The following is a 25,895-nucleotide window of genomic DNA, read 5'->3' on the forward strand; positions in this document are numbered from 1 at the left end:
TAATACAGCTCTGCGAAGTTATTCTATTGGAAAGAACAACCTTTGAAAACTCCTTAGAACTGCGTTATTAGCTTTATATGGAGAATACGTTGTAAGTTTTCAACAAATTAAGTAATTTATAAGTTAGATTTTGTAAATTATCTAAATTAATTTTTTATCATAATTTTGTAAAAACAATATATTATTTTTTGTCAAAACGTAAAATAAATACTAGTATAAAAACTTTTATTAAGATACATTTAAAAGTTTAATAAGCTAAATTTACTTTATTCGCACTAAAAAAAATCCAAGTACTTTACAAACTGTTTTTTGTCGAGTGTCAACTTAAACAAGATTGTAATTTCATGTGACCTTAAAATAAAATGTTTATAATTGTTTTACAAAACACAATGCGGTCTCATGTAACAACAACAAAGTAGTTCAAGTAAAATAAATAATATCATACGTTTAGAATATTTATATTACACTTGATCTATGATTTAGAGCTTTAGAAAGCAAGAAAAAAAAACTAGTACTTAACTGTCAAAAAAAGCTAATAGTAAAGCCCGAAAAAACATTTTAAAATGAAGGCTTTAAAAAAATAAAATTTCGTTTCAAGTACATAAAAATAAAACATTAGGTGCGAATAACATTGAGGCTTCAAATAAAAGTTTTACAATAAAGTTTATATCAATAAACTTTTAAAACATGTACTTACATTTATATGGTCTTTTAAGCAAAACTAATAAAAACGAAAATCTTTTTTTAAACTGATTGTACAAAAATTGTCATACTTTAGGTAAATTTACATTTAATGAGATCATTAAATTAAATACCCTTGTAAAAGTTTATTACAATAGTATTTGATTAATTTAAAAACTTGTAACTAAACAAAAAGTTCATAAAAAGACATAATTGTTCAAATTGGAAAAATGACATGTTTACTGATGTAAATAAACAAAAAAATAAATTCATACAAAACTTATTTACAAAGTTTTATTCTATTGATTTTAGCTCAAAATATTTTAAGCACAAAACATTTTTTTGTGCTTATCTTCAGTATTTACTTTTTGTAAGCCAAAGATATTTTTTTTCTTTTTATAGATATTCAAACTACCTTAAACCACTTAAGACATAATATTTGAGAGCTCTAGGATGTTTCAGAAACATTAAGTCAAAATTTTGTTTTTCAAACAACCATTCAAATGAGGGACCTGAACTCGCGGAACTTGGACTGCAGCGTTCTGAAGGGCGCCCTTTTCTCAGGTTGGAAGTTCCAGCACTGGAGCATCAGTTCGTACACGCTGTCGCTGCAATCAACCGGCTGCTTCAACCGCAACCCTTCCTACAATATTGAAGTTTAAAATGAAAAGCAGTGTTCAAGTGATACATAGTTATAAAACTAAGATAAACCCATAAACTTCATGTAAACTAGAAACTATTTAAATTCTTCTACAATGAGTAAAAACTAGAATTTGAAAAAGTTTATCCAACAATTCTTTTATAAGTAGGCTGTCTAAATTTTTCAAAACGTTTAATGTTTTTATTATAGTTGTTCACAAATATATAGAAACTTTTAAACTAGTCAAGCACAAAATTTGCTTTAAGATAACAAAAGATAAAAAGAAATTAATGAACATTGTTGAAGTATAATAACTTTATGAAGTTTCACATCATATATTTTTCGCTAGAAACTGTGAAAAAACATGTGGTAAAAGTATTCTTTCTTAATATTTATAATTTATATTATCTTCAATGAATTCCAGTGGTACATTTTATAAAAAGATAAGTTTTTTTAATACATTTTTAGTTTTAAACACAGGGTTTTTTTTTAAGTTAGAAAAATCTTAAAGTTTTTGCATCTTATGATCAAAACTATAATACATCAATTAAAGGTAGTAGAAACTTGACTAAAACTAATTAATTTTTAGATTTTTTCTATAAAAAAAAATCAAATAAATTATAAGAAATTCAAACTTTGATTCCTAAATATACGGTTACACTGCAAAGAGGTTGTAACAAAAAAATTGGCAATTTAAAACTGTTCCAATTTTCGCTTAAAACTTTTATATACCTATAAAAATAAACTGAGTGAAAAATTTTTTGGTTCTATGTAATAAAATATAATAATAAAACTAAAATATTCAATTTTCTCAAATTGTCCTTCTAGTACAGGGGTCGGCAAACTGCGGCCCGCGGGCCACATTAAAATTTTTATTTAATTAGTTTAATATAATAATATTTTCGAAACACAAAAATAAAATTTTAGTGTTATATTTAAAGGATATTCTATCGCCTAATTTTTTTTTGTTCAAGAAAATTGTTTTTATTTATGTTTTTCAAAGCACATAAAAAAACGTTCCTTTTTGACCTGCCGACCCCTGTTCTAGTATGTCAATCGTTATTTGTTATTTTTTGACTTTATCTTAAATACTATATATAAAAATTCATTACACTTCCAAAAATCAACAAGTCTTTCTATAAATGTTGATTTTTTGAAATTATTATAAATTCATATATATAGTAGTTTACATAGTTTTAACAACAGCAACAACAGTACCTTTAGTTTGAAATAAAACTCGTGCAGCTGGATAGGGGTGTTTCTGATTCCCGGGTAGCAAGGACTGTCGCAGTAGCTGAACATTTCCCATACCAGGACTCCGTACGACCAAATGTCAGACTCCTTCTTGTAAACCTGAAACAAAAAGTTATATTTTTCAAACATTTGTAAAGTGTTTACGATCAAAAGCGTAAAAGTACTTTTGTAAACAAATAGCATAAGCACAAAACCAGTTTAAGCTTAAAGCGCTAGAAATGTATTTAAAACAGGGTTTCCAAAAGTGGGCCTAGTGGCCCCCTTTGGAGTCATGAGTAGCAAAGGGACAAAAGGGGGGCATGAGGTCATAGTTTGAAACTTACACTAGAAATTCTGGAGTTGATGATGAAATGCAAAAAAAAAAGGAGGTCTTAGGTGTTTTTAGTGGTAGTTTTTTGAGTAATCTTGTTGGAGGGGGCCATAGCTTTTTTAATTTCTTTAAAGGGGCCTTTTGATAAAAAAGTTTGGGAAACCCTCATTTAAAAGTTTTAAAAATCTAAAATGTTTTTATAAGAAAAAATCAAAACTTGTAAGCTCTTTCAATTTAATTTCTGTAACGATTAAGTTCTCTTAAAACAGAGTTACCACTCGTTTTGTCAAAATTTTTTCCAGGCTTTCCAAATTACTTCCAGTTTTTAAAAGTACACATTTTTGGGTCTACATTTAGTTTAAAGTTAAGTATAAGGTAAGAGACTTTGTTAAATAGTATTAAAATTTTATACTATTTAACAAAGTCTCTTACCTTAAACTTAACTTTAAACTAAAAATACTGTAAAGCTACTTTAAATATGTTTATTTAATAAAAAAATCTGATGATGACAAATTTTTTTTATTTATATGATAGATTTTTTGAGTCAAATCGAAATTTTCTTACTGAACATGTGAAAACTGTTAAAATTCCAGGTTTTTCCAGATTTTTTGTTGCCTAAATTGTCAAATTTCAGGTTTTTCCAAGATTCCAGGTAAAGTGGCAACCCTGTAAAAAGAAATTTATATGAAATCACTCAAAAATTAAACTTTTTCCCAACTAAAAGTATAACAAACTTCTTAATCAATGCATAAATTCTCCAATACTTAGCTCAGCTTTTAAAAAACTTAAATTTTCATTAAACATCGCAAGTAAACCTCTACAAGCCAAATTTCTCACACTTATAATTAGTTCACATTTGTGATTTTAACACTTAAAAATAATCATATACAGTCGACTTGAGCTGTAGAAAAAAGCACGACGATTATAAACAAACTCATTTCACTTCAAAAACGAACTTTTTTATTGTCAGTCAAGCATTCAGGCGCGTACCACAACACCGGAAACTGATCGGGGTTCCCCCTGTAGTAGTACTCGTTGTCGGGCAGCAGGCGGGAAAGTCCGAAGTCTGAAATTTTTATGTGCAGCTGATGAGTGACGTCGTCTTTCGCAAGCAAGATGTTCCTGAGCGCCAAATCTCTGTGCAGGATCTTGGCGTCCTGCAAGTACACCATGCCTTCCGCTATCTGCAGAAAAACTTCTCGTGTTTGAAATCTTTTTTAACGATGAAAAATCTGAAACCATGACAGTTATAAATGCGTGAACGCAGGATTAATATAAACGAGCTACAGTTCAATTATTATACACTGTCCGGTTGTGAAAGTATACTTTAAAGTTTGGTCAACAAGACAAATGTTTGAAAGTATAAACAAATTGAATATTAAAAAATTAAAAAAGTATAAAAAACTCTTTATTAAAGTTGTTTTAATTTGGTTTTAAGCTGTGTCAAAATGATAACGCGATAAATAAAAAAAACAAGTAGAACAAATGTCACTTTAATATTAATGTCTTCTTCTATCAGTGGATAGGTTAAAAGTAGAGCAGTTAGCTAAACATTTAAATTTAATTAAATTAAGTTAAGTTAAAAACAAAACAATAAAAATAGTTTGAAATAAAATTTCAACACAATACAGACAAAAATAATTAAAAAAACGACTGTGCTTTCACTGATAACTATATAGCGTTTAACAGAAAAAGTTAATGAAGCATAGAAAGAAATATTAAGTTTAATAAACGAAATATTTTTAAATTACAATTGTCACTTATCCCTACAAACTAAAAAATAAAATCATTATTTCAAATCTTTAATTATACATTAAATGATTATTTATAATTCAAAATTTATGTTTGAAAAATTAATTTTTTTACGATTTTAACAAACTAAAATGTAGTTTAACTTAATTTAATAACTTTAATTTAGGAATACAGAAACCAAAGAAAAGTACTAACTGGTTATACATATCAGTCTGACAAATTTACAGATATTCTTGACTGTACTTGAAAAATTTTCAATAACATAAAATATATAATACCATTTCTTTGTAATTAAAAGTTTACGTTCTTACTATTCCAACATACCTGGCTTATTATTGTAATATATATGCAATTTTAAATATTTTGTTTTTTCACATTTTGAACTAACCAGCCGATTTAAATTTTCACAAGAGCATATATCACATTCACTTAAAACTCAACAAAATTTACTCGAAGTTTATTCTATTGAGTTTTAGAGTTTTTACAAGAAAAGCTTGCTGCCAACCCTTAAACAAAGTAAAACAAAAAAAATTGCCAACCTGCTCGCAAAACTTGATGAAGTCGGTTTTCAAGTTTCTCAGCGGCGGGTACCGCGTCGTTCCGCTCTGCTGCCTCCGCTTCTGCTGCTTGATCCACTCGAACAGCGAGCCCTCGGGAAGGTACTCCAAAACTATCAGCTCCGACGGCGATGTTATGCCCTTCAGCCTGAAAAATAACAATTTGCGGTTTGATTTCAAAGAAAAGTAAACTTAGAGCAGCGGTTATTGACTTTTTTATACCCCTTTTTGGAAGGTTTTACCAAATTTACCACCAATATACAAAATATTGTTTAATTTTGAGGATTTTTGAATGTTAGCTAATTAAGTACAAAAAACCGTAAAATTTAAAGAATTCATTTATCTTGAAAAAAAAATTACGGTTACTAGCTTATAAATTAAAAAGAAAAATAATAAACATTAATTTACATAACTTCTAATAAAGATAATTTACCCCTTAAAACAAGAGAATTTACCTCCCAGGGTTTTATTTACCCCAGGTTAAGAACCGCTGATTTAGAGCTTTGAATAAAATTGATTTAGTTTTGATATGTTTTAAAAGGAAGTAGAAAAAAGGTTCAAAACTTTAATAAGATTTTAAAAATTCTTAGATTTAAGAGAGTTATTGTTTTAAAACTGTATATGTAGTCCTGAAGTTGAAACGTTTCTTTTGATGTTTTCATTTAAAACAAAATCAAAAATTGTTTTTTAAAATATAGGTGTGCACGAACTTTTTTTAACAATGAAGTGTACAGAAATTTTTAAATTTACCAATGACTTTAAAAAGTTAAAGAGAAAAAACAAATTGTTATATTTTATCACAGTCTTTGACACATAAAAATAAATAAAGTTTTTGATGGTGTATAAACAACTTGAAACATGTACATCGTAAAAATATACATCTAACATCACAGTAACAGAATAATAACTTTATTTTTCTTTCTAAATTGATTCAACATAAAAATACGTGTTTATTTTAGCTTAGCAAAGTTACTTTAAAAAAATAATGCTTTAGACAGCTTTGTTTTAATTATAGTTAGCTTAAAACATTATTCATTCATTCTAAATACACTTAACTTAGTAGACAGCATTAAGCTAATCAGCATAAAGTAGCAATCTCATTTTCGACCCACCTGACCACAAAGTCGTGGTCCAAAGACCTCATGGTTTCAATTTCGTTTCCGCTCCACTGCGTGTGGTTGTTCAGCGACTTGACGGCCACCAGCACGCTTTCCTCCTTGCCCTGCGCGTACTCGAACAAGTCCACGTGGCCGAAGTGACCTGCAACACAAAGTGTACAATCGTGTATGCAGTTGCAATAAAGTGTACAATGGCGCATGTAGATGCAATAAAGTGTACAATGGAGCATGTAGGTGCAACAAATTGTACAATGGCGCATGCAGTTGCAACAAAATAAACAATGGCGCATGTAGATGCAACAAAGTGTACAATGGCGCATGTAGATGCAACAAAGTGTACAATGGCGCATGTAGTTGCAACACAAAGTGTACAATCGTGTATGCAGTTGCAATAAAGTGTACAATGGCGCATGTAGATGCACTAGAGTGTACAATGCGCATGCAGGTGCAACAAATTGTACAATGGCGCATGCAGTGGCAACAAAGTTTACAATGGCGCATGCAGTTGCAACAAATTGTAAAATGGCGCATGCAGTTGCAACAAAATAAACAATGGCGCATGTAGATGCAACAAAGTGTACAATGGCGCATGTAGTTGCAACACAAAGTGTACAATCGTGTATGCAGTTGCAATAAAGTGTACAATGGCGCATGTAGATGCACTAGAGTGTACAATGCGCATGCAGGTGCAACAAATTGTACAATGGCGCATGTAGATGCAACAAAGTGTACAATGGTGCATGTAGATGCAACAAAGTGTACAATGGCGCATATAGATGCAACAAAGTGTACAATGGCGCATGTAGATGCAATAAAATGTACAATGGTGCATGTAGATGCAACAAAGTGTACAATGGTATATGTAGATGCAACAAAGTGTACAATGGTGTATGCAGTTGCAATTGGCAACCTCTTTATATTGTTAACATATTATTATGGTTACAGCAGGTAAAAATAAATACAAATAGAAGTCGCTCTTTATTTTTGAAGCTGTCGTAAAATTGAGGTAGTACTCTTCAAATATAATAATTATATAAAAAAGAAACATAAAGTATGACATATAATTTTTTTCAAGTTATCAACAAAATGTTATAAGTTTTAAAAGTGTGTCAACTGTCTTACTTTACAAAAAAATTACATTTAAAAGTGTTCATACGGTCAAAAAAGGTTAAGGGCATAAAGGAGGGGAGAAAATACTTTTTTTTTTAAATTTATCTCATTTTTACATAATGAATTAATTAAGTTAGCAGTTACTTTTTACCGTTTGTTAAAATTCGAAGTAACTTTTGAGATAAAAGCGATCAAAGTTAGATCGTTTTATAGGTTGTTTATGGGAGTTTCAAACTAAAAAGACAAAATAGAATATTTCACTAAAAATCTATCTCCTCCTTGAGTATTTGAGCAATTGTTTTAAAACTTTCTCAGAGTAATTTTTAACAAATTTTGAACAACTTGTCGGAAACAGATTTTTAGTTTTTGTTTGTTATAGAAAATGCACTTTTTTTTTTCAAAAATTCGCTTTCTACAAGTTGTTTGTAATATTAAAAAGAACATTTCCTGAAATTTTAAAGTAAAATTCTCTAAAATAAAGGAGGAGATCGAACTTTAGTGAATTTTTCAAAATTTTATGAAAATCAAACTTGAAAATTTTTGATTTCATACGATTATATCGGATTTTTGTTACAAAATTGGTTACATTTCAAAAGTTAACGGAACCTATTTTTTATTCTTTTAAATAAGCGCCAATGTTAAATTTGGTAAATAAGAAAGATGTTGGACTCCCCCACTATGTCCTTAAAATCAATCAAATAACTGTTTTAAAATAGGCTCAATAACACTATTTACCTCAAAATTAAGACACAAATAAAAAACCATAAGTATAAAAATAAGAACAGGAGATTTTTTTTAAAACAAAAAATAAAAAAATTGTTGTTGTAAAATATATTCACCATGTGTAGCAAGCGTTTAGGTTCTTTTAAATTTCGATGTAAAATGTTACAAATTTAGATCTGTGTTTAATAGAAGAAATTTAGTAAAACAATAAAAATTTTGAACAGTTAAAATTAAAAAACTTAATGTTAGTTTTAATCGTAATATGAATTAATTTGTAAGGAAGTAGCAATGATTTTTACGCGTAGTGTTAATGTCAAGTAAATCTAAAAATTTTAGATTTAATAACAGATTTGTCGGTTGTTTTAAAAATTTTTGCCTTTCAGTATAAAAAACTTTTGAAAATTTAATTTATGTTGAGCAACAGTTATTACAAAATTATTTACAAGTAGAACGATTTTTTGTAGTCAAAGGCAGAAAACACACCTTTTCCGAGCTTCTTCCTGAAGCTGAGGTTGTCCTCGTAGTAGGTGTCCAAGTCCAGCTTGAACGGCTGTACCAGCTCCTGCGCCTGCTTCTCGTTCAGCCGGTCGTCCACTTCCGACGCCGCCCCGCCCATTAGCGACCTCAGGTGGCGCAGGATGACGCGGAAGGGAGGCCGCTTCGGCGAGAACACCGACCAGCACTTTCCTGTTCAAATTAGCAGTTCAAACACCAATTTGTTTTAAACTCAATTAAGTAGAATTATTGTATCTTTTTTGTAATTTCGAACAGACAAATGAACACCGGCCGGCATTTTCCTGGGTGAAAACAATTTTGTGTGTTTTTTTTGTTTTGTTAACATACCGGTGAAAAACTTCATGCCAAAAAGCATTCTTAGAACTGCAAAGCTTTCAAGCAGCTTTTTCTAGGTGAACGTGTTTATGTGTTTTTATTTTTTACAAACTTGGTGAAATAAAATCGCATAAAATGCAAAAAAAACATTCTTAAATTACATTTACTTAAGTGAATGTGGTTTTATTTTAAAGTTCTGAGAAAACTTTCATGCCAAAAAGCATTCCAAGAATTTGAAAATTACAAAACTAATATTTTTACAAGTTTAAACCGACCAGCATTTTCCTGGGTAGAAATATAAAATGTTTTTTATTTACAAGTTTAAGAAAAATTTATGACAAAAAGCTTTCTTAGAATTGCATGGCTTAAACAAAAAATACTGTTTATTATAATTTTTCAAGCTTAAATAAACGAGTATATTAATAAGCCCTTACTGAAAACACCAATAAAAACCACAAAATACATTTAGTTCAACTGAGTTCGAGATGTACTGTTTCCATGTAAATTTTTTGTATGACTCACGACCATCAACTTATTTCTAATCATTTATTCCAACTAACTGAGCAGTTCGTGCAAACGGTCGAACTTCTTATCACTGAACACTTGCGGTGCGGGCAATATGTTGCAAGTGGTGTACTTGTGAGTCATGTCGGCGGTAAAGTTTCCGTTCCACTCCACCGACTTTCCCATGCCGCATATCTCATACACCGTCGTGGCGAAACTCCACCGGTCGGCTGTGATTTTTTTATTATTTGTAATTAACAACTATCTTTAGAACACAGGAGATTTGAACTTGACATTACATTTTTCTAACTAGTTAATGGTGGAACTACAATTAATTTAAATCCATTTTGAACCTTAAAGAAATAAATATTTAATCAATTATCAGTTTTAATTGTGGTTAATTCAATCCGTGTGGTCATAAGTCTTACAACTGCAAGCATTAAATTCTAAAATGTTTATGTAAACACCTGCCGTTAGTATATTAGAGAGCGTGAAGCTAGACGTCAAAAATATGTATAAATATTTACAATTAGATTAGCGAATATTGACACTCGAATGTTTGCTGAGTTTGATTAAAAAAGCAGAGTTAGAGGTTTAAGATATAAATTCTTTTTTATATTTCTAGCAGTTGTATATACTAATAGTATTTAAGATACTGTAGTGCATAGATCAAAAAATTGCTTTTTTTTTCAACCATATTTAAATTATGAGGTCATAAGTCTCTCGAATGCAGCCATATAACCTTAACAAATTGTTTATTTCAAACATATATAAATGCTATTTTGAAAGATAATAGTTAGATACCAAAAAATGTGTAAAGACAAAGGCTTAGCTTGGTTTTATTTTTAGAGTGCCGAAAATTTAAATTGTAGTAATTTAAAATGTTGTTTTTTAAACTTTTAGTAAGAAGTGTAAAATAAATTATCCTTTCTAGTAGTAGTATCACTAAAATTTTAGAAACGTTATACTATAAATCGATATATTACTATAAAGATCAAGTATAAAACTAATAAGTAAATCTTAAATAAGTAATAAAAATTTACTAACGCGTATATGTACAAATTTTATTTCTATTAACAGTCTAACTACGAGAAAAGTTAAAAACTAATTTAATCAAAAAAATTATTTTCCATAATTAGGTTTTAGAAATTATATTTTATAATTCTACTTTCAGTTTTGAGTAAAAACAAAACATAGAACATAGAAGTATCAACCATACCCATTAAATATTAACCTAATTCCTACATTTTGAACTTTCGCACACTTTTACTATTTATATAGTAAACAACAAAATAAAATCCTAATAGTATGTTTATTTTAGACGTGTGCTAAACTTGTTTAATAATATTTAGTGTTAATAAAACAGTTTAACTTACAAACTGTTAATACAACTAAAACGTCAAATAAAACTATAACTTTTAGTAAAAACAGAACGCATGCTTTATTTAATTAAGGTTTTTCAAAGGAGAAAAAAATTTAAAACTCAATTGTGTTCAATTTAAGTTTACTATATCAGTATTTGTCGTTCTTTGTTTTAAAACGAACAACTGTTTGTTTTAATTTTACTTAACTCTTTTTACAAATTTACAGTAAAAAATTACAATAACAGTGTATGCTAATAATGTATTAGATGTTGCAGACGAAAAAAAACATCATTAATAGAATAATTATGCAAAACAATTAGTAAACTAGATTTAGTGAGACCAGTTTAGCAGATTAAAATTTACACTAAAATTACCAAGATATGCTTTATAACAAAACAAGATAAAGTTTTAAAAAAATATATTTTGTACCTTAGTGACAGCACTTATGAAAATTTTATTTAAAAGAACTGCAACATCACTACTGCAAAAGTTTATTAGTCAAGTTACTTTTATATTAATTTCTTTTAATTAAACAAAGTGAACTCAAAGAAGTACATAATGAAAGTCAAACAAACATTAAAATATGGCCAACATGTACAACAAAACTGACCTGCAACAGTCGGGTAAGTGGCACTAGACACACTGATGTGGGGTTTGCCGGTCACAGCACAAAACTCGTACGCGAGCCACGGTGGTCTCAAGCAAGCTTCATACTTGTTGTCCTTGAATCTGCTCAAGCTTTCCTGTCAACAAAAGTAATAACAATCCACCATTGTCTGATAAATTACGACTGTAGATAGGTCAAAAAACATTTGTTATACTACTATTTGAATATGTTAGTACAATAATTATATAAAACAAGAGGCTGAATTTATAATCATTAACAACGTTCTCAAATAATTTTTCAGTGTGTTGTTTATGCGTTATTTTAAGTTTCGAGATATATAACCGTTTAGTTATTTAAGTAGAAATAAATATTACAGAATACGGTTTATTTTTGAAAGAGAAAGCAGTTTCTAAAATAAAATTTAAAGTTATAAAAAACGTTATACTATTTTTTTCCCGATTTGATTTTAAATTTTTGTTTTAATGAATACAATTTTAATTAAACTTGGTGTTTCTTTAGCCTGTTGAAAAAAAGTATCTATCAAAAAACAGGCAATTTTTTGAAACAAAGTTAAAAGAGTTGTAGATTTTAACAAAATGAAAGTTTACCACAGGTGACTGAAGGTTTTTATAATTAATAAACCAGATTTCATAAACAAATTTTTTCGCAGGCAGTTATTGTATTTATGTAAATGTAAACAAAAAAAGAAATACTTGCTTATCACTAAAGTTAACAATTATTTAGCAACATATTTTAATTAAGGCCATAGGGGGGGTAGAAGCCATTTTTTGACCAAAAATAACATATAGACTTATATTATAGTAAATTTCATAATCTTTCAGATGCTTTTTTTAGATTTTAAAAATATTAAGTAACTTTTTTTTTATGACCGGTTATATAAAGGGTTGTCTTTATAAAGGGTATATAAAGGGTAACTTTAAAGCCGTTTTTCTCGAGTTTTTAAAAACGGGCTTTAAAATCTATCTTCTCCTTCATTTTTCAAGCAATCTTCTTCAAATTTTCAGGAAACGTTCCTTACATTATGAGAAAAAAACGTTATTTGTAAATTTTAATAATTTAAAAAAAAAAAATTATGACAAAAAAAAAAAAAAAGTGATTTTTTATCAAAAAAAAATTTTTTTTTCAAAAAAAAGGTATTTTTACTTGAAATTTTTTGAAGTCACAAATAACGTTTTTTTGTTATTGTATAAAGAATAGACTGTGAAAGTTTGAAGAAGATTGCTTAAAAAATGAAGGAGGAGATAGATTTTGAATGCATTAGTCTTTTTTCGCCGTTTTAGTTTTTCCTTCCCCATAAGGAACCTGTTATGCGGCCCGACTTTGGTCGGTCATATCTCAAAAACTAATTCGAATTTTTAAAAACAGTAAAAAGCAACTTGAAGCTTAGTAAAAACTCTATAAAATAAGATCAACTTGTAAAAAACATGGCCTACCCCCCCTATGGCCTTAAATTAGTATTGAAAGAGTATTTGCTAAACCTTGTCAAAATACTTTTATAAACTTAGACTTTTGTGTAAAAGTGTTTAAAACTTAAAGTCACGTACCAAGTCAAATATATTCCGTTTCTAACCCTTTTAAAGATATTAAGTCGAAAACAACCAAAGTAATTCGCATCAAAAAAAAATCAAATAGTTTTTAAAAAGTCAAAATAAATGTTTTTGTCCACTTTGTGTTCCACAAGATTTAGTTTACATCAATCTAAGCTACTCTTCTACAAGCATATTATTATACACAGTTTTAGATAAAAGTTCGAACTTGTCTTGAGCAGATGGTGACGCCGGGGTCGGCCAGCTTGACGTGGGGGTGAGGCTTGGACTTCATCAGCAGCACGTTGGCGCCCTTGATGTTGCCGTGGCAATACCCGTGCTCCTCCAGGTAGGTGCAGGCGTGGGCGAGCTGCCACACCACGGTGAGGAACCACTCCTCGGTGAACTCCTCGTCCACGTTCTTCTGCTGGCGGATGCGCAGGAACGAGGCGATGCTGCCCACCGCCACGTGCTGCAGCACCATCATGTTTCTGTTGCGGGGATTTTTTGAAATGTTTGTTGTCGGAAGCGTTTGTGATATCAGGAGGAAAAATTAAAAATATGCTTACAATTTTTACGGCTGGTAAAAAGTTAACAATTTATAAGGTAAGGCAAGCTTTAAGTTTAACATAAAAATAAATGTTTTTTTTTTTACATACAACTCTTGTGAGAATCTTTTTAATCTAGTTTCACTCGTAACTCTTTTCAAAACTTTCAAACATTCAACAATCCGAAAACCGACCGAATGGTGCCAATGAACTTGACTATGTGGCTGGTGTCCACCTTGCTCAGCAAATTCCTCGACCTCTCGAACGAATCATCCACGCACTGCTTCATGCAGAAGTCCACGGACCCGTGTTGGTAGCCGTTCATCGCCTCCCTGCACGTTTTATTAAGTACTACTTTGTTTATTTAGCAATTAGCCTAATACTTATAGATAACGTTCTTTTTAATAAAAGAAAAAAAAATGCATTGTAACCATTGAAAAATATGGCCAAGAGTAAACAAACATTATTTACTTATCTATGTAAAAATTTTTTTATGCAAAATAAAAAGTTTCTATTATAAGATTGTTTATCATTAAGTTAGAATTACACTGAAAATGTTTGAAACTTGTTGCTTTAAAGTTGCAGGAAAAATATTTTTATTAAAACATTCCTCTGCATTTTTTCCAAACCTGTACATGGTCTCTTTGATCACCACCAGTTTCATGTCCGCCTTGCCCCTGTACAGCTTCACCTCGGTGAACCTGCCCCGGCCCAGGTAGCTGATTATGTTGTACTCCTTGATGGGCAGCAAGCGGACCGCGATGTTCTTGTCGGTCTGTGATTAAAACTACAGGATTACTTTTTATCTAAAATCGGGCGAAACTTGGAACCTATTTTGAGGGAGGTTCGATTCACAACAATTGTGTGTAAATAATGCTTGGAAGGGTTTGTTTGATATTAATATAAAAACTTGAAATTAAAATTGAACATAAATGATTTGGATAATTTGTATATAAAATCAAAAGTTGGCTTTTAAAAGTGCTTAAAATGAGTGTAAGCATCAACATTAGAAACTTTAAATTGATTCTTTTTGATTCAGACAAAACTAAAAAGTTAGCTTAAACTACAAGCTCATGAAAAGTATACACGTAAAAGTTTTTTTATTCAGTAGTATAAAACATACACCAATTTTAAATATAGTTTAGACGTGGTTCTTGGGCATCAAACCATCCTCAAAATGGCACTTAATGGCACGAAACTAGGGTGTATACAAAAATTTTTGAGTTATATAAGTAAAATATAAAAACTTCATTACAGTTTTCAAGTGTAAAATATATAAATCAGTGATTAAAACATAAACATTCTAAAGCAAATAAATTAAATCCAATTAAGAAAATCCGGTTTTATAAGACTTCGAACTGTTAAATATTGATTATAAGAGAAAATGTTGTGCCTAACTAGTCTTAGTGTATTTCTCTATAGTTATGTTTTTTTGAACTGAATTTTATTTGTTTTAAACACGCAAAACTTTTTTAATTTAAAAAAAATCTTGGGAAGTATAATAAACATGTAGATATATCAAAAAAAAGTTATGATCAGGTTTTTTAATTACATTCTCAAAAGAATTTAGTATACAAGCAAAAAAAAAACTCACCCAGATAAAATACTTAATCAAATATAATAACAACTCAGAATTCATAGATGTTAAAAAAATACTTAGACTTTAAAAATGGCTCATACCACACTTTTAGACTGATCCTCCGAACTTCGTCTTATAATTAAATTTGTTTTTTCCTTTATTCTTGGAGGAATTATATTTTGGGCTCTGAATGGAATAGGATCATGATCACCACTCAAACAGCTTTTTATTAAAGCCTCAACATTTTTGTATTCATGTGACGAATCCTCACCATATATACCTAAAAGTCCTAAAAAAAATTTTTGACATTCATAAGTTTTTAAATAACATTATAGATAAGCAACATTGTTATGTTCAGTTTACTATTTTATTTTACTTAAAGAGGTCACAATTTTTTGTCACCGGAACCCGGTTTTAAATAAAATATTTAATTTCCACTTCTTTATTTAACATTTATAAGCTAAATTATATAACACAGAAAACTAGTATGTTAGACAGAATTATACAAACAAAATTAAACACTTTATGTTTGTTTTGTTTTTAAGTCAAATATGTTTTGATTTTAAAATGTGTGAGATTTAATATAAATAAAAACTTACTTATTATGGGTAAAAACATACACAAAATAATAATAGTTATAAATAATGAAAAAACTAAAATTTCAACAAAAACAAAAAAAAAAAGAATATTTTAAAGGATATTTTTACTAAAAATTTATATAAATAACCTTTTTCATCTCGATCCAACTTGTAGTTTTTGACTTCAATATCTGAGTCAGTGCTCAAAACTGTATTTATGTAGTACTCATCATACTTTTGAGAGCTTTGACGCAGCAAGCAGTCTCCCACTCTCAACAGCCTTTCTTCCTTTAATATTTTTTCAGCAAACTCAAAATTAATAGGACCATGACAAGAAAGCTTTGCTAGGTTTTGCACGTGTGGGGGTGTCAGTTTTTCATTTAGGCAATAGTGCGAATCAACAAGCAGCCTGTAGTATCCGTCTACACAAGTAGCAAAGCTTTCTGCTTTCAGTTCATTTTCAAAATAGAAATCCTTCATGCCTCCTTTGAGTAGAACAATGGACACACAATGTTTACTTTCTTGATCATCATTTACTTTTTCACAAATATCCATGTCAGCTATTTCTTTAAAATCTATTTTCAAACTATCTTCATTACTTGTGTCATAAACCCCTTTGTCTCCGTTTATGAGAAGTTTAATGTTTTTACTTTCATGGCTAATATCAAAACTCTCACTTTGCTCACAACCAGGAACCAACTCTAAGTTTCTGAGATATTTTGTGTAAACAAACAGAGTATTGCGTTCCTGTAAAAACTCTGTAAATATGCTCTTGAAGTGTTTGATGTAGTGTTTGAACTGTAAACGAACTCTTTTTTTGTAAAAAAAGGACTCTGTTTTTATTGCTTGTTTTATGTTAATTGGCAATAGTTTTTTGAAGTTTACTTTGTTTTGGACTTTACTGAGAGTCCAATCCATTTCATGTGCTATTCTAACCATGTCTAACACTGCAACTCCAAGCTCTGGGCTTATGTCTGTCTTGCTAGTTATTTTACTTGACTTTGTAAACTTTCCATCAATGAAGTCTCTTCTTCTTTGGTTAAAATAGTAACTCAAAACGGTTTCGTTCATGACAAACTTGGTTGAATCATTTTGAGAAGTGTACCGGTAACAGTATTGAGATTTATCTCTTACAGAGAATTCACTTAAAAAAGAAAACCTTATTCTCAGTTCAAAATTTAGCTTGCCAAACTTGTTAAGTAAATTACCAAACCGAGAGAGCAGTGGTGGGTATCCGCCACTAGATGTTAGCATTAAACTAAACAAGCTTGAATAAACTGGAGAAACAGAACAGTCTTCTAAAACTTTTATAAAAACACTGTCTAAAAAATCATCTTTATCATAAACGTAATCAAGCTGTTTAGTGTTATCCAAAAGTTTGTTAAGCTTCGCTTCAACTTTTAAGCTTTCATAGTTGTTAGGGCCACCATTAGCAATCACACTGTTAGGAATGTAATGTACTTTCACACGTACTCTAACTTTTTCTTCTTCTAAAAGAACATTGTTTGAACATTCCAAACTTTTTTCATCCATTTTTTGCCATCAAGTATTTTATATTTAACTTAAACTATGCTTGTTATTCTGAAATTAAAATATGTTTATTAAAGTTGTTACTTATGTACTTAATATAAGAAAAAAATAATAATAGTACCATTTAAGTCAGTGTTAACTGCAAAATTTAAATTTGATAAAACTTTTTCTTAAAATTTTGCAAGCTTATTGTATAATAAAAATCTTTAAAAATTGCAAATAAAAATATTAAACAAAATAAGTTTGTAAAAGTATAAAAAGAATTTAAAAATATTTCAACCTAATTGAATGAACACTATTTCTCTGTGTCAAAATGATTACACAGTTCAATAAGAAAAATAAAAAATTAAGGCACTGAGGGTTTCAAATTGACCTATTTTGTATAATTTTATCTTAGCTACAAGATACTTTTACAAGACCACCAGATAGTATAAGCAAAAATTAGTACATCTAGTAAAAAAATTAATCAGCATGAGCTACATCACATTAGCCAGAGTCAGCCTATGGGTTTTGAAAGTTTGAAAAAATAAGTAGTAAGAACCAAATAAAGTCAACAACAATATTATTAGAGTTACCACTTAAAGGTGAGAGTGACAAAAAAACAAGCTAGAGCTTATGGGAAGCTTAAAATGTCAAAAATAGTAAAAAAGGCCAAAAACTAAATACTTTAGTATTTATAAAGCTTGAAATCATAAAAAAATATGTTATGATTAAAAATCACACTTAGTAGAAAAAAGCACTTTGAAAAAAAAAATTGTTTTTAAATCATAGAAACTAGTCCAAGATTAATAAAATACTCCTAACTAGCATGAGTTTTGCAAAAAAACTGAAATAACTTAAGTTATCTTGAGCTTTTATACGTTTTTTTCTAGTCAGAGTTAGCCTTTAAGTGTAGCATAGCAACTCAGGGTTACAATTTTGATAAGAGGAAGCAGTGGTCAATTTTTTTTTCACAGGACTTTTTAAGTTGTATACTTAATTAATTTATTATTCCAAGGCTAAAATTAAAATGTTAATTTGACTGTTGTTATTAATGTTCATTTAAATTTTAACTGCTTCTTTTAATTTAATTTCCATTTTTATCAAAAAACAATTTCAAATTAGGTTTTATTATTTGAAAAATTATGAGTTAATACTAAATGATTTTTTTGCTTCATATTTACTGCATTAATTCACTGTTATATAATGTACTATTTAAATTTTCAACAATTTTGGAGATTGAAATATAGTTTAAAAAAAGAACAAATATTTGGTATTTGGACGTAAGCTGCATGAAAGCTTTACATTTCTTAAACAGCTAATTAAGTTCTTTAACCCAAGTGGGAAAAGCAAGGTAGCTCAAAGAAGAGACACTTCATTAAAGATTTGTAAAAACTTAGATCCAATCAACCAGAGAGTTAGGGAGTTGCAGCAACTTTATTTTCATAATAAATACCTTCTGCAAATCTAGGTGGCGCTCACCTGCGAAAATTAAACATGAGTGAAGTGATAATTGAGTCCAAAAATGAGTACTGTGATCTGAAGTCCTTTCAGGAGCTTTTCTGTATGACTTGAATGTGAAATTGAGAAACTGATTTTTTCTGAATGATTTGTCTAATTTGTTAATAAATGTTGGGATGAGTTTGAGAGTATTTTTAGTGGGATGGTATTTGATCATGCTCCAGTCAAAACTCTAAGTAGAAAAGAACAAAAACTAAAAGCTAAACCATGGATAAAAAAAGGTGTAAGTATCTCAATTCGCTTTAAAAACTTAATGTTTAAGTTTGCCATTAAAGATAAAACAAAAAAAAATCTGTTGCTTTTAAAAAATATTAAAATATATTAAACAGAGTAATAGAATGTTCCATGAGACTTTATTATAAACAAGTAGTTAAAAAGAATAAACAAAATAGTAAAAAATTATGGAAAACTGTGAATATTATTGTTTCCACTAAATTTACCTCTAGTTGTAAAATTAAAGGTGTGCTTGATGAGTGTGGTAAAACTGTGAATGACAATGTGTAGGCAATCTAATGAATCAAAATTTCGTAAATATTGCTGACAAATTATTAAATGAGAGAAAAGATGTTGTTGATGTAAAGAATAATAAGTATTTATCTGAAAGAGTAAAAAATGATTTTGTCTTTTAATGAAATTTCTGATAGTGAGATTCTGAATTATATCAAAACTATGAATTCAAATAAAAGTGTGCATTCTGATGTCCCTAATATTCGTTTTGTGAAGCTCAGTGCAAAAATAATTTCTCTTTATCTTTCTAAATTGTACAATAAATGTGTCGAGTATGGTGTGTTTCCTGAGTCGCTTAAATTTGCTGAGTAATCCAAATTTATAAATCTGGTAAAAAAATGACATTAATAACTACTGACCTATTTCTCTTTTATCCCCATTTTCAAAAATTTGTGAGCTTTTAGTGTGTGAGAGATTAAAAAAAAATCTGTTTTGTTGAGTAAGGTACTACATGAGAATATGGGTTTTGAAAAAAAAAGTACAACTGAACTAACTTTGAATCAGATTGTTGGTGAGTTAAGGCCATAGGGGGGCCCAACACTTTTTTTACCAAAACTAACTTTTGCTTTTATATGAAAGCTAAAAGTACAAACTACAAGCCAGTTTTTATAGAATTCAAAAATATCATTTAACTTTTGAGATACTTTGTTGTTTTGAAAAAAGTTTTCTATACAAACATATGGACCACAATTTTTTTGGAATCAATTTTCTCAGAAATTTTAAAAATCATTAAAATCTATTTTCTCCTTCATTTTTCAAGTAATTTTCTTCAAATTTTCAGGAAATGTTACTTATATTAAAATTTATGAATAAAATGTTACTTATGAATTTTAATAGTATAAAAAAATAAAAATTTTATGTAAAAATATTAAAAAAAGTCTTTTTTTCAAAAAAAATATGATTTTGCAAAAAATTTTTGAGTCCAAAATAACGTTTTTTTTTTTGTTATTGTATAAATATTAGACTGTAAAAGTTTGAAGAAGATTGCTTAAAAAGTGTAGGAGGAGATAGATTTTAAATAAAATAGTCTTATTTTGTTGTTTTAGTTTTCCCTTCCCATAGGAAGCCTATTATGCGGCCCGACTTTGACTGGTCATATCTCAAAAAATTATTTGAATTTTTTTAAGGATAAAAAGCATCTTGAAGTTTAGAAACAACTTTATAAAATAAGATCAACTTGTAAAAAACTGTTAATTGAGGCTCGTGAGAAAAAATTAATAAATTGCTCTGTTTTTTGGATTTGCCTAAAGCATTTGTACAGTTAATCAAAAAATTTTAGTACAAAAACTTGAAAGTTATAATAAAAAAGTTTCAATGTTAAATTTACTAAAAAGCTATTTATAAGATAGAAGCCAATCAACTGTTATAAATAATGTTGTGTCTGAGAGTAAAATTTTGAGTGTTGGAATACCACAAGGTTTTTATTTGAGTCCATTGTTGTTTCTTGTATATTTTAATGATATTTTTCCTCAACTGAGATAAATATGAGATTGTTTGCTGATGATGCCTGCTTAAGTTACCAACACACAGTGGGCTGAAAACGGGGATCAAGCGGCCATTGACATAAAACTGTCATAAAAAGCACTATAATACAATTTAAAGTTACTTTTAGTGTTACAATAACAATAATGTTTGTTTTTATTTAAAAAATAGTTAAAATTTAATTTCTAATGAAACTTTAAAGAAAGAAACTTAAAAAAAAAAAGAAAAGAATAATTGGCTACCTCAAGAGAGTTACATTTACTCCCATTTTAGTTTAAATATGAATGAATTTTCAATATCAAGCCGGGTGAAACTATACTCTAAATACAGTTTATTTTTAATTTAAGGCTAATCTTTGTATATCAAAGTTTGTATTATTAATAATGTTACATTTGTACTAGTTTATCAAAAAAAAAACATAAAAATTTTGAACAATAAAAACATTTATTCGTTGCAAAACAGTGCAAAAAACAAAATAATTTAGCCTGTGATTAAAAAAGTACTTTAAATTTACTAGAAAATATAAGTCAAACAGTAAGTTCTTAAAACTTCTTTGAAATTAAGTTTCTAAAATAAATAAAACACTCTATTCAGTAACACTAAGCATATGTAACAACGTTTCCCATTCTGAACTACATGATGAAAATTTTCCATCTAGCTGCAAACAACTTTGCGCAGTATGTCCAACTTCTTTACAATAAGTGCAATTCAGTCTGTCTAAAGTGTTGTTAACATCGTAGTCACTCTTGTCCCATAATCGATTTAAACAGTCTGTTAAATTTTCATACTGAGAAGTTTTCCTTGAAAAGTTCATTCTGTTTTGTCTTAGAAACTTGTTGTTAGCTTCCAATCCATTTTTGGTGTAATTTAGCAAACCTCTACCGTTGTTTTGGTCAATTAGTTCAGCACTATGTGCAAGAACAGTATGCGCAGTTGGTGTAAAGAGAATCCATTTAACTGACATGACCAGCATCATTGTTTTTTGACATAAAACTGAGTATTTCTCTACATTAATCTTTCTGTTAGAATTGATGAGGCATAAAATAATGGAAACATACAAAATAATTTTGTCAATGTTTTCTTTTAAACTAACATCAGAAATATGCTTTGTCAGCAGAGTCCTATTATTGGTGTTTAGCAAAGTTTTGACTATGTTACCTGTTGTAGAAGTTCCACCATGGCCTGTGGGATCCGGTTTTTCAAGAGCAACATTTCTTCTACACATTTCTGAATTTTTCTTTTTGACTCAATTAAATTATTAACACCTTGACTTTTAGATATTTCTTCAAACTTCGATTCTGATCAATTAAAATGTCCAGCCACAGCATGATAACATATTTTATAGATCCATCCAAAAACTCTGAGGTAACTGTGAAGCGGATGTAAAGTCAAGTGCTCTTCATTTGTAATTGGTTTCTTAGTTACTCCCTGTCTAACCTTATAGTAATTTGGTTTTCGATTTGGCCATTTCTCTTCACATATTTGTTTTGTTTGTTCAAGAGAACGATCAACAGGAAATCCAGCTTTAACATAATCTAAAGTATTAATTGTTCCTTGCTATAACTACAAAGGCAACAGAAGGCACCTCCTATTTTTGACAAATACTAACTGTTCTCATCATTCTTGGAGCTTAAATGATCTGTAAACAAAAATAAGTGAATCTATACACATTTAGAACCTTCTAGAACTTACAAAATGGTCTTTTTTGTCATGGTGAAAAACCAGGGATAGGATATTATATCAATTTTTTTAACAGAAATATTGCTTGTAAAAACCTGAAAATAGTTATATTCCACATGATAGATTTGTCTGTAAATTTTTATATAGACTCCTTGTCATTTTTACTAAATTATTTAAAAAAAAATTATATTGGTTCTAAGGTGGCAAATTGAGAAAATTAACCCTAGAGAATACCCTAAATTGCCAGAAATCATCAATGAATTTTCGGCGAGAATAGAAGACTATTTAAATGAGAAATAATATACTTTTACATTTAAATATTTAAAGAATTTTGACTTTTTTCAATCACTAAACCCAAGAAATGAAAAAACTTAAAAAAAAGTATTTGTATAAAAGCTTTTAAGGTGTTTTTTAACAGTAGATGTAGACCTTAATTTTCACATAATTTAAGCATTTTTTGAGGCTTTTTTAAACTTAAAAAAAGCAAACTTTGGCTACATTTAAGCTTACATAACTTTTAGTATACTTTTAAGCAGAACAGAAACAAACCCAGTTTTTAAAAGACAAAACCCCGCTTAAACAATTAAATAAAAATCTTGCTTTAACTGTTTAGTTGCAAAAATAGTCAATGGCCACTTGCCAGCCCACTGTGCAACATAGTGATCCTGAGTTTTTAACTAAATTATTAATAAGAAATTTGTTAAAGTTGATAAATGGTTGTGTGCTAATAAACTTTTTATTTATTATTCAAAAAATAATTTTTTGCTTTTCAATAACACTTGAAAAAATTGTTAATGTAGTGTCGAGATAAATGTTTTTGTTATTGAGCAGAGTAACATTTGAGTTCTCTGAAACCAAAATTGTCTAGGAGTTGTTAAGCTTTGTCAAAATTGAGATATTATTTTGACACAATTACACTTAAAACGGTATATTATAGTTTTTTACCCGCATATCCAATATTGTATATCTGCTTGGGGTGGTGCTGCTGGCTGTTACTTAAATCCAATTGTTTGTATGCAAAAAAAAGAGTAATCAGGTATGTTTGTCGTGTGCCTGCCTTGACTACAACAAACCCTCTGTTTTAAAAAAATTTGTGTGCTAAAATTAGTTGATGTGTATAAATTGCAAGTTTGTAAATTGATACGTAATACTATAACAGGGTTTGATGTAGAGCACAATAAATTTACACTTGCTAGCTCTGTTCACTCACACAACACAAGATTTTCAAAGAAAATGAATTTATAACCGAAAGACATAGAACAAGACTAGGCCTAAACTGCTTTAGGTATTTGGGTCCCAAGTTTTAGTCTAGTGTCCCTGAAACTTTTATAAAGTTAAAAAAAGATTGTTTTAAATTTAGATAAAAACCTTTTTGATAAATTACTAAAAGGAGTAGATATAGAGTGCTTCTGCATGTATGTTTTGTTTGTGTTGAAATTTGATTCATGTTATATGGGCATCGGATTGTGATGTGTGGGCCTTTTATTTTATGAATGTCCTAGTAATGAAAGAGTGATTGTTATAAATTATTGAAATAAATTCTATTTTTTGAAAATTTATTTTATTTGTTATCTTCTTGTTACTTTGTTAGATTTAAGATTGTTTATTCTATTTATTTTATTTGTAATTGTTTAATATTATTTAATAAATTCTACGCATTTTTTTAGAACTTGAGGTAAAAGTTAATACAAATTTATCACATTTTATTATTTTTGAGTTTTATGTTAAGTTAATACTAACAAACTTATAAAATGCTTATTATTTATTGTTGATATATATTTTTTTTCTGATACAAATAGTATCTCTTTTTTCTTCTTACAGTATTTCTTTATTCTAGTTTTTTTGTTTTATAGAACGTAACACTTTGAATTAGACATTGGTTTACTTTAGTTTGCAACAGCTAGTTGTGAATTCACACTGATGGCAGTGTTTACATGATTGGATTGTTGATGTGTTTTTTATTGCAGCATCGGCGGATACTTACTTGGAGATCTGAGCTTTATGAATTTCCCAACTTTTGTGGATTTTGGTGTTGAGATTTTAACCTTGTGAGTGTTTGCTAATTGACTGTCACCAGGGTTTTTTTTCAATAAAGGGTGAGAATTAGATTTTATTTTTATTTTAGTTAGTTAAAAATAAAAGTTCAGCTTTTTTTTTTTTGTTTGTAGATAGATTTAGTTTTATTTTTAATTAAAAAGTAAATTTCTCTTGATATATTTAAAGATAGGGCAGGTGGAATAACCAATGATGAACTCAAACTCACTCGTTAAACCTTCAGAAACAATTATTGTTGCAGAGGGGAGAGTGAGTTCTGGTGTCTTTTCTACCTTTAAAAATAGAAAAAAATGATAATATAAAAGAAAAGTAATTAACAGTACATATATCAGATTTACCTTTCTTTAGATCAAAAAAACTGTTCTGAGTGACTTTAAACTATCTTGAGTCATCCTGATTTCTTTTAAATCTTTATAAAAGTTGTTTCTAACTTTTTAAAGTTAATAAGAAATCTAGGTTATAAAATTACAAAATATTAAAACTAAGTCAACTAAATCTCTTTCAAAATCTTGAAAAAAAATATGTCATTAAGTTATCAATAAATCCTAAAACTATTCTGAATTAGGGTGAGTTTAAAAACAAAATTCAAAAAATCCTGAGTTATCCAGATTCATCCTGAGATTTCCAAAAACTTCAGAATATCCTTAGTTTTCTTGTGTATCCTGAGTGTGTGGCAACCCTGATTTATTAATTTTCATAGTTGTAAGTGCTGTAGCTTTATAAAAGAAAAGGTATTTTGACCAGAACTCTACTCCTTTCAGAAGTACATGCCTAATGGCCTAGGGGTGTTAATGACAGTTTAGAAAACTCTTTAAGTTTAACATTGTAAGATCAGAACCCGGTTGTCAGCTCTATTGTGAAATGGAATAAAATAAATACAAGAATAAAACTTTTTGGTAATTGGCACTATACATTATGGGTATTTATGTGTTTTAGTTTGAATTTGTATTGAGAAAAAAAAGGTCTCAATTTATACACCACAAGAAATAAAGAAAAATGTGAACTCTCACAACTATGGTCAATGGATTGGTGTTGAGAAAAACCTTTTGGTCATCGAGCCTCACACCATATATGTGTAAATAACTTTGATAAGTTTTATTTAAAACTTTGATAAAATTTAATTTTATGTTAAATGTATGATTTTTTTTTAAACTTAAACTAATTAGAGAAATTAATTTTTAAAGAAAAAAATGGTATGCACTCTTTTTTAAACCAACTTTAGTAAATACAGTTGCATTATTAGTTATGTTAAACTTTGATGCTATATTAATAACCAAACTGTTTCAAAACTTAATAAAGTTTAACAAGTAAAGTATAAACTTACAAACAAATACTAGTCATGTTATTTTTGAAATAACAATCGTAAAAGTGTGGCCTGATGGTGTAGGCTTCTCATCTATGGCTTTAAAAACTCTCAGAATTGAAGTTACAAGACTGA

General features: G+C 28.8%; 1 protein-coding gene across 1 annotated transcript; it reads right to left on the bottom strand.

The window, feature by feature from the left end:
- Positions 1-639: 639 nt before the first annotated feature.
- On the bottom strand, positions 640-17,280 carry LOC145839525 (tyrosine-protein kinase JAK2-like). Its single transcript, XM_082947123.1, has 13 exons — positions 15,853-17,280; positions 15,227-15,414; positions 14,176-14,321; positions 13,741-13,878; positions 13,228-13,489; positions 11,455-11,587; positions 9,537-9,710; positions 8,629-8,832; positions 6,307-6,454; positions 5,177-5,342; positions 3,842-4,069; positions 2,540-2,674; positions 640-1,324 (listed from the first exon to the last, which is right to left on the bottom strand). The coding sequence occupies exons 1-13, from the start codon at positions 17,234-17,236 to the stop codon at positions 1,181-1,183; spliced, it is 3,450 nt and encodes a 1,149-aa protein (XP_082803249.1). The 5' UTR covers positions 17,237-17,280; the 3' UTR covers positions 640-1,180.
- Positions 17,281-25,895: the final 8,615 nt, after the last annotated feature.

This window comes from Thalia democratica, chromosome 6, assembly GCF_965202585.1.
Source record: "Thalia democratica chromosome 6, ktThaDemo2.hap1.1, whole genome shotgun sequence".
Lineage (NCBI taxonomy): Eukaryota > Metazoa > Chordata > Thaliacea > Salpida > Salpidae > Thalia > Thalia democratica.